Source organism: Mustela nigripes, chromosome 6 (genome assembly GCF_022355385.1).
Source record: "Mustela nigripes isolate SB6536 chromosome 6, MUSNIG.SB6536, whole genome shotgun sequence".
Lineage (NCBI taxonomy): Eukaryota > Metazoa > Chordata > Mammalia > Carnivora > Mustelidae > Mustela > Mustela nigripes.
Genome location: NC_081562.1, coordinates 23,956,221 through 23,971,564, shown reverse-complemented (window position 1 = coordinate 23,971,564; position 15,344 = coordinate 23,956,221). Strand labels below are relative to the sequence as shown.

The 15,344-nt window shown below is 37.0% G+C and overlaps 1 protein-coding gene and 1 pseudogene across 1 annotated transcript in view; one reads left to right on the top strand and one right to left on the bottom strand.

Annotated features, from left to right (window-relative positions):
* The window catches only part of CFAP54 (cilia and flagella associated protein 54), a 302,579-nt gene that overhangs the window by 177,979 nt on the left and 109,256 nt on the right, over nt 1-15,344 (top strand). Inside the window, exons 42-46 of the mRNA XM_059402309.1 lie at nt 1,700-1,787; nt 2,093-2,287; nt 7,214-7,280; nt 9,534-9,716; nt 12,091-12,177. Of these exons, the coding sequence (XP_059258292.1) occupies nt 1,700-1,787; nt 2,093-2,287; nt 7,214-7,280; nt 9,534-9,716; nt 12,091-12,177 (620 nt within the window). The remainder of the gene's footprint in view (nt 1-1,699; nt 1,788-2,092; nt 2,288-7,213; nt 7,281-9,533; nt 9,717-12,090; nt 12,178-15,344) is intronic.
* Nucleotides 5,359-5,510, bottom strand: LOC132020949 (U4 spliceosomal RNA; annotated as a pseudogene).

Below are 15,344 nucleotides of genomic sequence, written 5' to 3'. Positions count from 1 at the left end.
GGAATAGCAGGCAGAGGGTGAGGGAGAAGCAGGCTTCCTGCGGAGCAAGGAGCCCAATGTGGGACTCAATCCTAGGATCCTGGGATCATGACCTGAGCCGAAGGCAGCCACTTAGCTGACTGAGCCACCCAGGCGCCCATCCCCTCTTTTACTTTTTTTTTTTTTTGTAGTAACAGACATTTAATAATCCCCCTTTACTCCCTGAAACAAAATGCATATTTAATATAGTCTCTCTATACACATTATTTATTTATGTATTTATTTATTTATTAAAGATTTTATTTATTTATTTGACAGAGATCACAAGTAGGCAGAGAGGCAGGCAGCAAGAGGAAGGGAAGCAGGCTCCCCGCTGAGCAGAGAACCCGATGAGGGGCTCGATCCCAGGACCCCAGGATCATGACCTGAGCCAAAGGCAGAGGCTTTAACCCACTGAGCCACCCAGGCACCCCTCTACACACATTATTTAATCAATAAATATAAAATAAAAAATATTTAATGCAATAAATACAATTTAATACACTAAATATAAAATAAAGGCTAAATAATATTATTTTATAACAAAACAATCTACTTGTGGCACTTAAGTGCTCAGGTACTGGAAAGTCTAGTGAAGCAATCAGATGCTCATATCCTGTGTGCTGAATCACCAAGAATGTTATAGCTACAAATACAGACCGAAACAGCTTTATTGTATTGGTGATGCAAGTACTATCAGCGCTTTTAATTTTTGTGACAGTGTTTTTCTAAAATGGCAAATCTAGATACAGTACACAATAAAGCACTACAGCGAATGGTTGCATTTCTTGAAAACATGCAAAAATGCCCCATTTATATGTAAAATGAAAGTAGAGTTTAGACTCAGACAATTATAAACTGGTTTCTCACCTTTTTCTTCACTGTGGAGGAAGCTTCTGTGTGTTACAGGCCATCCAGTATCTCTGGTCTTCACTGACAAAATGCCAGGAGATGCACCATTGTGACACCTAACAAAAGCTTCCTTACTTTTCTAAAATACCCTGTAGGAGTCAGGACTGCCCTCATTATAAACCACTGCCTTGTTGGTTAGTTTTGTTCTGTTTTTTTTCTAGACATCTCTGAATTTATACATTTATCAGAAAACCAAAAAAAAAAAAAAATCGGATGATATTAAAGATGTGCTTTTTTTGCATTTGGGTAAAGGAAAAATCTGATAAACTGTGATCTTGTCCCATCCCTGCTTAAAAACAAATACTTCGAGGCTTCCCATCTGCTATAGAATAGCATCCACATTTCTCCACTAGGCATTCAGATGCCTCCATAATCCTACCACTCTCTCCTTCTCCACAGTCCGAAGAAAACTATAAAAAAAAAAAAAACAACACCACAAAACCCCATGTCATGTCCGTATACACCTCACCTGTTCTCCCTAGCATGGCTTTTCTGAATTTCTCTTCAACACCACTTCCCCCAGCCTGACTCTTACTCCGCTCTCTCCACATTTCCTCTCTCTCAGATCCAATCTCTTTTTCCACTATGTTCAGGTAGAGTATCATTTGCTCTTTCTGCATATGTATCAGGAGACCTGGGAAGACAGTATTAGCTTGAAGTTTGCTTATCTACAAAATTAAGAAATAAATGCAGTTTAAATCGTCTTGAGAGAATGAGGAAGATACTTTCTAGGTACTGACATTTGTTCTTCTACTTGATTAAAATACAGATGTTCTCCAAGTCAGCCATCAAAGAAGTCTTAAAGTTCAGGCATTGCATGAACTCGGAAGCCTTCTCGTCTTTGCCGAAAAGAAAAGGTAGATTTTTAGGAGTCCGTGGAACAAGGGCAAATGATTTTTGGTTGTTTGTTCGAAAGCATTTTTAAGTATTATGAAAAAGTTGTCTTTCATAAATTTTAGTTCTTCAAAAATATTCCATTACTACATTTTATTCACCAAATGCTACCTAAGAGAAATAGTTATGAGAAGTAAATAGTATAGATTGATTCTCTAATATTTTAATTAAAATACTTTTTCAGTGCATTTGCTTCCCCTTTTGGAAGATAGATTTAATAACATGGACTATGGAAAACATGCTGCTTGATGCTCTGTTTCTCTTTCAGGGCTGCTTTTAGATGTTGGTGTCAAGCTCTTGATGACATATTCAAAAAAGAAAATGTGCTGTATACGTGGAAAGAGTTTGGTACCTCACTCACCAATTCATCTCCAGGTTCCAAAGATTATAGTGAGGAATTTCTGTCAAGAGTTGGCATTTGGGGATGTTTGCAAGGAGCAGTCATATCAGCAAAGATAGCACAGTGAGTGTGGCAATGGAGTGAGCTTCCTTTGTGGGGGCCCACTGTGCCATGTGGAGCGCCATGCCTCAGATGCATGGGATTCTTGGACAGCTTTGTCCATATCATACAAAACTATCCAGTTTACTTATTTGTGATGTTTGTTATCTGTGGCCATATCCTCTCCCCATACTCCTGGAATGTGGGCCTCACGTAAGCACAGATCTTTGCTTGTTCACTAGTGTATCCTGAGTGTCTGGCATGGAGTTGGCATTTGATTACTACTTGTGGAATGAATGAATGAGTGAGTAAACCGTTGGTATGAGATCAAGAATAATGGTGTAGAGGCAGGCCAACCTGGATCTAATGCAAGGACCTCCTACTAACTCTGGGACCCTTGGCTCACTGCTCATTCTCTCTGAGCCTCGGTGTTCTCATCTGTAAACTGTAAATCTTGGCGGCAAGAATTACATGACATACTATATTAGTTTGCTAGAGTTGCCATAACAAATGACCAGTTTGTAGGGAATTTATTGTCTCACAGTTTTGGAGGCTTAAATTCTTAGATCAGGGCATCCGCAGGTTTGGTTTCTTTTGAGGCCTCTTGGCTTGTAGATGGCTGTCTTCTTGCCGTGTCCTTACATGGTCTTCCCTCCAAATGTGCCTATGTCCTAATGTCTTCTTACAAGGATGTCAGTCATATCAGATTAGGGCCTAGCCTAGTGACCTCATTATAACCTAATAACCTCTTTATAGGCCCTATCCTAGTCACATTCTGACATTATTGGGGGTTAGGACCCCAACATATGAATTTGGAAAAGGGGGGACATAATTTAGGTCATAACGCATGCTGATTAGTTTACTAGTTCTGTAACAAATTACCACAAAATTCGTGGCTTAAAATAACATGGATTTATTCTCTTACAGTTTTGGGGGTCAAAAGTCCTAAAATCAGTGCCTTGGCAGGGTTGTGCTGTCCTCTGAAGGCTTTAAGGAAGAATCTTCTTCCTGGTCTTTTCCAACTTCTGGAGGTCTCCTGCATTCCTCAGCTCATAGCTCCGTGTTCTGTCTTTGGGATCAAAAGCCTGTTTTCTTCCTCTTTCTCTCTCCCTGACCTCTGCTTCTGTGTTCATCTCTCCTTCTCTTACTGACTCCCCTGCCTTTCTTTCATAAGGACCATTGTGATTACATTGAACCTAACCTTAATTTTAATCACATCTGAAGTCTTTTTTTTTTCTTTTTTGCCATGTAAAGCAACATATTCATAGGTTTGGGGTACTAGTATAGGGGTATCTTTGTGTATTATTCAGCCTACTACACTTAACATATGTGAAAGTCTGTCACAGTGTCTTTTTCTTCTTCTTTTAAACTTACTGGATTTTTTAAAATTATTTTTTGAAAATTCTTTAAAATTTAAAATTAATTAGTTAATATATAATGTATTGTTAGTTTCAGAGGTAGAGGTCAGTGATTCATCCATCTTATATAATACCCAGGGCTCATTACATTAATACCCTCCTTAATGTCCATCACCCAGTTACCACATCCCCCCTCCTCCCCTCCAGCAATCCTCAGTTTGTTTCCTATGATTAAGAGTCTCTTATGGTTTGTTTCCCTCTCTGATTTCATCTTGTTTTGTTTTTCCTTCTCTTTCCCTATGATCCTCTGTTCTGTTTCTTAAATTTCACATATGAGTGAGATCATATGATAATTGTCTTTCTCTGATTGATGTGTTTAGCTTAGCATAATACCCTCTAGTTCCATCCACATCATTGCAAATGGCAAGATTTCTTTTTTCTGATGGCTGAGTAGTGTTCTTGTGTGTGTGTGTGTGTGTGTGTGTGTGTGTGTGTGTACTCTTCTTTATCCATTTATCTGTTGATCGACATCTCAGCTCTTTCCATACTTTGGCTATTGTGGATATTGTTACTATAAACATTAGGGTGCAGGTGCCCCTTCGGATCACTACATTTGTATCTTTAGAGTAAATTCCTAGTAGTGCAATAGCTGGGTCTTAGGTAGCTCTGTTTTTAAGTTTTTGAGGAACTTCTGTACTGTTTTCCAGAGTAGCATTCCAGCTTGCATTCCCACCAACAGTATAAGAGGGTTCCCCTTTCTCCACATCCTTGGCAACATCTATCATTTCCTGACTTGTTAGTTTTAGCCATTCTGATCGATGTGAGGTGGTACCTCATTGTGGTTTTTATCTGTATTTTCCTGATGCCAAGTGACATGGAGCATTTTTTCATCTATCTGTTGGCTATTTGTATGTCTTCTTTGCAGAATTGTCTGTTTCTATCTTCTGCCCAATTCTTGATAGAATTATTTGTTCTTTGGATGTTGAGTTTGATAAGTTTTTTTTATAGATTTTGGATACTAGCTCTTTATCCGATAAAACATTTGCCAGTATCTTCTCCCATTTTGTCCATTGTCTTTTAGTTTTATCTTTCTTTTGCTGTGCAGAAGCTTTTTATCTTGATGAAGTTCATTTTTGCCTTTGTTTTGTATCTAGCAAGAGGTTGCTGCAGCTGAGGTCACAGAGGTTGCTGCCTGTGTTCTCCTCTAGGATTTTGATGGATTCTTGTCACACAGTTAGGTCCCTCATCCATTTTTAGTCTATTTTTGTGTATTGTATAGCAATACAAGCCTTTCTCAAGAAACAAGGAGGTATCAATTTTACAACCTAACTTTACACCAAGGGAGCCGGCAAATGAACAGCAAATAAATCCTAAACCCAGCAGTAGAAGAGTATTAATAAAGATTTGAGCAGAAATCAATGAAATAGAAACCAAAAGAGCAGTAGAACATATCAATGAAACTAGGAATTTGTTCTTTGAAAGAATTAGTAATATTGATAAACCCCTGGCCAGACTTATCATAAAGAAAAGAGAAAGGACCCAAATAAATAAAAACATGAATGAAAGAGGAGAGATTACAACCAATACTGAAGAAATACAAACAATTATAAGAACACATTATGAACAAGTATATGCCAACAAATTGTGCAATCTGGAAGAAATGAATGCATCCCTAGAAACATACAAACTACTGAAACTGAAATAGGAAGAAGTAGAAAACCTAAACGGACCCATAACCAGCAAGAAAATTGAAGCAGTAATCAAAAATTCCCATCAAACTAGAGTCCAGGGCCAGATGACTTCCAGGGGAATTCTACCTAACATTTAATTAGCAATAATTGTGCCTCAGGTAAACCTCATTGGCTACAGTACTGCCACTGCGCCAAGCTTCTGCCAAATATTTAAAGAAGAACTAATACCTATTCTTCTGAAGCTTTTTCAAAAAATAGAAGTGGAAGGAGAACTTCCAACTCATTCTATGAAGCCGGAATTACCTTGATTCCAAACCAGACAAAGAACCCACCTGAAGAATTATAGACCAATATTCCTAATGAAGATGGATGCCAAAATTCTCACCAGGATACTAGCCAATAGAAGCCAACAATACATTAAAAGGATTACTCACCATGACCAAGGAGGATTTATTCCTGGGCTGCTAGGGTGGTTCAACATCTGCAGATCAATCAACATGATACATCACATTAATAAAAGAAAGAATAAGAACAATATGTTCCTCTCAATTAATGCAGAACAAGCACTTGACAAAATATAGCATCCTTTCTTGATTAAAACTTTTCACAGTGTACGGATAGAGGGAACATACCTCAATAAAAGACATATCATGAAAGCCATGTATGAAAAGTCGATAGCAAATATCATTCTCATTGGGGAAAGCTTAGAGCTTTTCCCCTAAGGTCAGGAACACAACAGTGATGCCCATTCTTGCTAGTTTTGTTCAGCATAGTACTAGAAGTCCTAGCCTCAGCAATCAGGCAACAAAAAGAAATGAAAAGCATTCAAATTGGCAAGGAAGTCAAACTCTCACTCTTCACAGATGAAATGATACTTCATGTGGAAAATCCCAAAGACTCCACTCAAAATTACTAGAACTCATACAGGAATTCAGCAAGGTGGCAGGATATAAAATCAATGCCCAGAAATCGGTTTCATTTCTATACACTAAAAATGAGACAGAAAGAGAAATTAAAGAGTTAGGCCTATTTACAATTGCACCAAAAACCATAAGATACCTAGGAATAAACCAAACAAAAGTGTGTACTCAGAAAACTATAGAATACTCATGAAAGAAATTGAGGAAGACACAAAGAAATGGAAAAAAAAAAAAAACACTCCTTGCTGATGGATTGGAAGAACAAATATTGTTAAAATGTCTATGCTTCCTAGAGCAGTCTATACATTTACTGCAATCACTGTCAAAATATCATCAACTTTTTACACAGAGCTGGAACAAATAATCCTAAAATTTATATGGAACCAGAAAAGACTCGGAATAGTCAAAGGAATGTTGGAAAAGAAAACCAAAGTTGGGAACAACACAATTCCGGACTTCAAGCTCTATTAGAAAGCTGTTGTCCGCAAGAAAATATGGCACAAAAACAGGCACATAGATCAATGTCACCGTGTCTTATACCTAGTTAGCACTGACAGATATTTTAGAGATTTGAATAATGTGAGAAATTTAAGAAGTATGGAAGGAGTAGAGGTACAGGTTTCTTTCACCTTTCTAGGTATAGTTTTAGCTTATCTATAGGGTGTGGTGGGCAAAAACATGCATAGCATCTTGATCTATAGAGAAATTTAAAAAATTTCTCTATATGGAAAGTAATCTAGAAGGACATTAGCCAAAATGTTACCAGTAATCATGTTTAGGTGGTAGGCTTATTGGTGATATTTCATTTTGTTTTTTAAGTTTTTTTTCCTGTGTTCTAGATCTTCCATAAATGTATAGCTCTTTTAGAATCACAAAGTCTATTTTAATTTTGGAAAACCTATGAGTATTAGAGATAAGTTGTATAAAAGTATTATTGGAAAATTGTCTATGAATCCATTTCTTTTTGTTATACTTATTTAGATTTATTATGATCTCGGAGGTTGACAAGAGAACCAACTGTTGCATTTTGTCTGCATTACTCTTTCAGGTAACACTTTATATCTTCTGACTAGTCACCATTTGGTCCAAAAAAAAAGAAAGTGCAGTGGCTTATCATAGTCAAAAAACTCACTGGTAGGAAGATAGCATGGACCTTGATGAGATATCACGAATCCATCTTTCCTTCCCTAGCTGAAGGTAGCATTTTCACCTTGAATATTCAGCAGAATTTTTCTCCTTCAGACTCTGGAAGGAATTTTGCAGATCAGGAAACTGAGTCTCATCGTTAGTAAGACTGTGTTGCTAATGAGCTGTGAAGCCAGTCTGTTTGACTCCAAATGGTGGCCTTAGGTTACCTCATCTCTATAAGTAAAGTTTTGCTTAACTGTACAATGTGAAGTATACCATATAATGAAAGCAAGAAAATAAGCTGAAGACTACAAAAGTAGAGTATTGGCAGCTCCTAGAATTTTGGTTTGACTTCATTGAAGAAGAAAAGAGCTTTAATCTGAAATACAAGACACTTTGAGATACAGGGATGTAGCCAGGGGCCTTTGCAATGTACTAAAGGTTCTGTTTACCTTGAAGGGTGGACACCCGTGTTCTGTATATCAGAGGCATCTAATAGCTTATGAAATCTAGATAGAAAAGCTCTCTGGATCCAGGAATATTATGCTTCCTGCCAGAATCAGCCATAAAACTGTTGAAAGCTAAAAAGCTGGCATGAAAGTAGAAGAAAATCTCAGACCCTTCACATTCTTGATAGGAACCCAAACATTTCTCATCATAAAAGAAATTGATTATAAGTTCTTTATAGATTTTGGAAGTGGAGATGCAACGTGGGGGGATGGGGGGTAGGAAAAGAATAAATGAAACAAGATGGGATCTGGAGGGAGACAAACCATAAGAGGCTCTTAATCTCACAAAACAAACTGAGGGTTGCTGGGGGGAGGGAGGTAGGGAGAGGGTCGTGGGGTTATGGATATTGGGGAGGGTATGTGCTATGGTGAGTGCTGTGCAGTGTGTAAACCTGGCGAGTCATAGACCTGTACCTCTGGGGCTAATAATACATTATATGTTAATAAAAAAATTAAAAAAAAAGAAAGAAAAGCTCTCTGGAAAGCCTTTTCTGAATGTAAGGCCACACTTTTCAGTTTTTTTATGTTTCATACACCTCTTGCCTGTGCTTTAAAGAGAGGAGGTAGAAGAGGCAAGAGTGCAAAGGGAATGATAATCGGATATTGACTCCCTATATTGCATTCTCGACTGTCTGATACTGCTTGTTCTTGAAGATAATGCTATTGTTTTTTAAAAAAAGCAATTTAAAAAATTAAATTTTTGCTTACTATGGGCATAGTTTTTTAGTATTAATTATACTTAAAAGCTGGTAAGATTTATTTTTTAAATCTTAATTTTTTATGATTTTAAAACAGATTTGTAAAATTAAAAATGTAAACAACTGCATAGTATTTTAGAGCAGGTACAACTGCATAGTATTTTAGAGCAGGTGCCTAGTCATATTCATAATGAGGAATCTGATTAAAATTATTTTCTGATATTTACATTAAAATAACTTCATAATGCATGTCATCAGTTAATGTTAATTATTTAGGATAACATCAGAAACACTCCTAAATATAAAATTTGATTTTGTGTATCAATTTTGTTTCCCAACATTGAATACAGTGTTGGTCATATAAATTACCTAAGAAATATTGGCAAAATTAAACAACTCATCGTTTTACTTAATTCAGTTAAAAATTCAGAATTAACCCTGTTGGATTTAGACTTCTGAAATCATTTGTTATCTCCTATACTTATTGGTATAAGTGGGAAGAGAATAGATTTTTTTTTATTTAAATATATGTGATTTTGAATCTTCTTTCTTCCACCATTAGCCGTGTCACCTTATATAAATTGTGTGAGCCTCAATTATAACATTTGTGAGGTAATAATCCTTCCTCCTAGAGGTAGGTTAAATGAGGATTAAATGAGGCAGTATTTATAAAGAATTTACCAATAGTGTCCAACACAAAATTAACCCCAACAAATGATAATATAATGATTATTTCTTCTGAAGATAGTAAATATCCAACTACCATGGAATTTAAAAGGCCCATCTTGAGTGATGGAAACATTTGGGACTATAATGATGATAATATTAATGATAAGTACCATTTATTCAAGGCACAGTGTGCCAAGCATGTGTTAAGCACTTCATGAAAATGCATATACTTATTGTTTTGTGTCAGTGTTGCAAATGCAATTTATAGCTTCTCATTTCACCTGTTCTCATTTTCAGGGTTTGCTTAGAACCACACTTCCACATCCCAAAGCTGAACGTTGCTACGCTCAGTATGAGATCACTCAGCTTCTCCCAGGCATCGAGCTCTTCTCAGACAGATACAGGGCTGACATTTGCTCTGTAGTCGCAAGTCTGTATTACGTTATACGTGAACTGCACTATGCTAAGCAAAATCTTATAGTAAGTCATTTGTAAAATCAACAAATCTTAATTCACTGCGGTATTTTTGCCTCCTACCTTAAACCTTTCAAATTTTGTTAATGTCCTCTTGGTTGGTCTTGTGTAACTCTTAAATTCCAGACTCAGGATTCTTACTTGTACTGCAAAATAAAATATATTAATTAATATTTCTTCTTTGACATCATTATTTGCACTGCATTTTGGATACAAAGTCAATGTCTGTTTGATTTTGTTCCCTTTTTACTCTATTTATTATTTTTCCTCCTTCTTTAGACAGTTGGGAAGATTGATTAGAATATTTCACTGGTCTCAGAGGAATCTAGTGCACATGTAACTCAGTGTACTAAGTCATGCAGGTCATATCAGTACACAAACTATGAGAGTATTTCTTTGTTGAGATAAATTCCTTTGTGTCTCTTGTCTTCTCCCTGTTCTAAGTGAACAACAGATTCAAACTGTGACATAAAAGGCAAATACTTCTTAATATCTGAGGTCATTCTAAACCTCATGCAGTTCTCTTCCTTTGGGGAAATAATTCACAGTATATGTCATAAATTTGAAGCTGGTTGCATTTAAAAAATAAACCAGTATGCTCTATCTGTTGGTCATTTTGTATTTTTCTCCTTTATTTTTCCTATTTTCTTCCTATATGCTGTTTCTTCTACAATTGTATCGCTCCCCCCACTATGTTTGCTTCTTAATACCTAATCTTTTTTTTTTAGTTCTTTCCTTTTATTCTATAATTTTCATATCTACTTTCTTTTTCCCCCTCATACATTGTTTGTTTTCTATTCTCTTGTCCTAAATTCACTCTCTCTCCTTATATTGAAAAGATTTATTGTCCCTTGATATGAGTCGTTAAATTATAAAGCCATGTGTTAAAGTGAAGAGATTGATAAATGCTTTTAACACTTGGCATATTTGGCAAGAAATTGTTTATTAGGAAAAAGATAACAAAATGGTACTCCTTTCATTGTTAAGGGGATTCATTTCTGGATTTAGAATAGTTCTATCCCCTGGGTAACCTTTAGCTGCCTAGTCATATTCATATATAATACATATCACTGCACTGGAAAAGAAATGAAACTTTTTTCTCTGAAGCTTAAGAAATTGAGAACATTTTTCTGAATAATTGAGCAATTGGCAGCAATAAAGTAGTGTGTTTTTATTTCTCACTAAAGAAATGAAACAATCTCAAAGGTAATAGCCAACTCTTATTGTTTTGTGCTGCATTAATTGTAGAAAAAAGATATTGTGTTATGTTTGTAGTGCATAATTGTAGAAAAATGTATTATGTTTGAAATCACTTAAGACCAGTTCTAAACCATTTAAAAAGCTGTTGCTATCAGCAGCTGCCAGTTGACTGACAATTAGAGGTTCCTTAGCTGAACTTGCAAGATGTAAACAGTTTCTATTTTGTATTACACCACCCTCTGGAAGAAGTCCAGTGGGTAAGGAGACTGCTGTCACGTACAGATCTTGCTAGGAGACCCACTGTTGTGGGATCATGGGAAATAGTTTGCTAAATAATGGGAAATCCCAATATTCCTCCTTGCTCTATCTCCCTTTAGCAGGCAAGGGCCGAGTTGTAGGAAAAAAGCTTGGGTTTTCAGTTGAGATCAGTAGCTGTTCAGAAGTCTAGGCAAACACCTGTCCCCTCAACACCTAACTCAGGTCAGACAGTGGTTGGATCAACTGAAATATGGATAGTTTGTAAGCTTTCACCCATATCCATGAGATTTCGAGAGGAGTTGAACTTTGGGGTTAATTCTAAGAAAATAAAAATATTATGTGAAGAGTAAACTTGGGTAATCAATAGAATACATGCTCTGTGAAAGCAAGATTGTTAGATTTTGTTGTCATTCAGCATAATGGGCATGTTATATATATTCTTGCTGATAGAGCTATTCCAGTTGAAGACGAATAGCAGCTGCCATTGAGATGAGTGAGCAGGTGACACGGGTGGCAGTTCCTTTGCTTTAAATTTTGCAGTTATTTGGTAGCTCATTTGCTAGAATGTTTCTATAAGCCTCAATGATTCATACATATATGTTAAGTTAATTTTTTTCAAAGAAGATTATTGATTGGATTTCCACTTTTCCATGCTTAAAGAGATTTGAAACCTAGGTTTTGGACACCAGGTGGCATCTACAAGTTGCCCTGGTGCTATTTTCAAATTCTTACAGAATTATGGAGCATATTCTAGGAAGATCATTTCACTTAGCCAAATAGTATAGTCTCTTACCATGGCAAATTTAACTGCTGTTTTATATAACACCCCCCACATTAATATTTGGCTACATTTTATTATTAGGTTATTAACTTGATAAAACATGTTTTAAGTTAAATTTTTTTTTTTTTAAACCATTGGTAGGTTCTGCCTCTACTTGCACTGTACCAATATTTTGTTTCTGGAATTTGCCAAGACCTGATCAGAAATCTAGAAGCTAGGATCCTCAAGGTATGTGACAAACTTTTAAGATGTTTGATATTCCTGGACTGTAAAGATACGGTCATAAATTAATTTGGTTCCAATACTCGTAATAATAAGCTTATAATAATATGGTATGCTGATATTTTTAAAAATGCCCATTATTATAATAACATATGAGAGCAAGCTGGCTCATTTTATGCTTGGGCTATGCATGGGAACAGCTACATGTGGGAACAAGGCTCGTCCAACATCATTCAGCCTGGAAATCACCACTTCTGGAGTATTGATTTCCTGGTAGAAACTGAGTCTGTTTTCTGAAGTTTCTTTGAACGTTTTGCGAAGGATCTTTATGTATATCATAATATGTGAGAAGTTTTCATTGTACAGACAGTTGAAGTGACAAAACACACAGATTCTGGATTACAACTAATTCTGTAACCTAGAAGTCAGGATAGGCTCTCTGCCTTCAAGATCCTTGTGCGGTTGACTTGAGCCCCATGCGGACTGGGAACCTTGAGTGCCTCATTTTCTCTGCCCTTTTCCTAGTTAGCCAAGGTCACAGTCTTTCACTCTGTTGAATTCATTTTGTACATGGATCATCTCAACATTGAGCAGATTTTCTCCCTGTTCTGCACCTTCTCATCTTGAATATGGAATTCAGTCCTAATCCACATTCTATACACACACACACACACATACACACACACACACACACAAACTCTCATGCTCACTCATGTACACATAAACATACACAACACATTCGCCCAAGGCTTTTATTTTTATACTGGATTTAGTGAAAATTTGGAACACAGGAAAATATAAGTTGAGGCAATGCAAACAATTTAAAATAGAATATCTGGCATCTCTGGGCTTAAAATATTTCTCAGCCAATATCTCATGCTTTTGCCTCCCATCCGATGGCTTAATCAGCTGTTTGCTGGTAAGTGTTTCACACATCACTCTAAAAAAAAACCCTGATTTGTAGCACTTTCAGTTTCCATGGTGCAAATATTCCCACTATAGCTGACTTCAGCCTACCAACCAGGCATTACTGAATGTGGAATCGGGACAAGATACGTGCAGCCTCCTCTTGCAAATTGGGAGGAAGAGGCTCCATTGCATCACTGGTTTAACCCTCCTTATCCTTTTTTGGAAATACCTTATACACTTCTTCCACAAATCTTTTTTATTTTCTTATGAGGGGAAATTAGACTTCCCTTTGAATTCCTCTCTACCTGGACCCTGCCCTTGGGCCTATGATTTCAGGACCAAAGAGTTCATAACATTATATTTCTAAATAAATACAGTACCTTCCCTAAGAGGAATTCTGACGCTAACTATTAAGAGGATATATTTTAACTCAGGATAAATAATTATCAGCTGTGAAAATGTCTGGATCACTCTCTCTGACTTACTGAACTCTTAAGAGTTTTCCTGCTTTTGATTTCCAATAACACCTTTTGAAAAGCTGCATATAACTTTTTTCTCTCTATTTTAAAAACAGTGCTCTGTTCAAGATTGCAGAATTCCTGAGGTTAGGGCCTGATTTTTTTTTTCATCTTTTATTTCCCTATTGTATACTGAGTAATAAATTCATATACAATACTCAGTCATTAATTATTGAATTGAATTTTAAACCTATAGACATTTATCAGTGCCTACTGTCTACACTTTCCTTAGTCTTTAGTGGGAACTAACCTAAAAGATAACTTCGTAGACATTTATTGCTTTACCTCTAAAACAACATTTGTTGAGCATCTCCTATGTAAAAGCACCATGTTTGTAACTCTAATCAAAGAAAGGTAACCCATGGTCATTGCTTATAAGGAAATGAAAATAAGGGGAGAGAGGCAGGACATATACACAAGATAATAACATATGCATCTGCCCCTTGATCATTTCCAAATGAGTATGATGAGCACTATCTCCTGGAGTCTGAAAGAGGGCAAGTGGCTTTGGACCTCTTGGTTTTACTAAGTAGGTAAGATTTGGTGAAGAAAGAACTAACTGAGCAGGAGAGAGGAAGAAGGGAACATTCTTGGCAGGTAATAGTGTGAAGCATATAGAGATGAGACAGTATGGACTTGTTGGGGTGGGGGGCAGGGGTGGTTCTGCGAAGCCAGAGAAGGAGGAGGTTTTGAGGAGGGAGGATGTAATAAGAGAATACCAGAGATCCGTGTTGTGGTCCACGATGTCCATGAGCAGTGGGGGCCAGTCCTGAATTCCAAACTAAGGCATAATGAGGAGGCTGAGCAGTGAGAGAAATGAAGAGATTATGGAATCAGAATTGGGTGGCCCTATTATTCTGGTCTGTCATTTAGAGGCAGGAGAAGCATGGAAGTGTTGCAGTGGCCATTAGTAACATGTCAGAAGGGGATCCAGAGAGGCACTGAAAGATATAATCTGAAACAAAGTTTTTGTTTAAATGACTGTGTTTTATTGGATTGTTAACATTTGGCAACTTTCTGTGCTAAAGTAGCTTAGAAGCCAACGAAGAACTGTGGACTCCAGTCGGCAGCCTTGGGTTGAGAGTTGGGATGAATTGCAAAATCTTGGTCAGAAAAAGGACATGATTGGATGTATCTTGGCAACAATGTCAGGAGCAGAATGAGTCAGCAGTGGAATCTTATTGGCAATAGCAGAACAGAAACACCTGACCAGGGTTTTGACAGAAGCAATGAAAAAGGGCAACTGATGCATCACCCAGAGGAAGAAATGACAGCCTGTTTGAGCAGAGTTTACCTGACCTTTCTGAAGTAAACTGGGGTCAGGGGGTGGGAAGAGAGAAAAGTCAGAGCCGGGGAGCAGCAAACAATGCTTTCTGACAAGTCAAACAGCAATAGATCATGCTGTTAAGTTTCTGTTGGGTGCTAGTGTCTTTCAGGGAAAGCTTTAAGACCTCTTTACGACCAGCCAGTCCAGCTTCACTTTAGAACTGCCAACGTCTTGAAAGATTTATTAGTCTCAACATATCCAGCATTCCTGGGAAGGGTACTGATGGTTTTGTATTTGTGCAAGTGAAAGGTTGATTTAAGGGTAGTTCTTTTTTCCATCTGGCTTGTTTATGTTCATGCTGTTGGTCATTTCTGAAAATACATGTTCATTGTTATCACCACTGCTTTTTCAAATGGCCAGATTAGTATGATAAACTGACACAGAGGTAGCCTTAGAGGTTACAGGTAGTTCGTGCACAG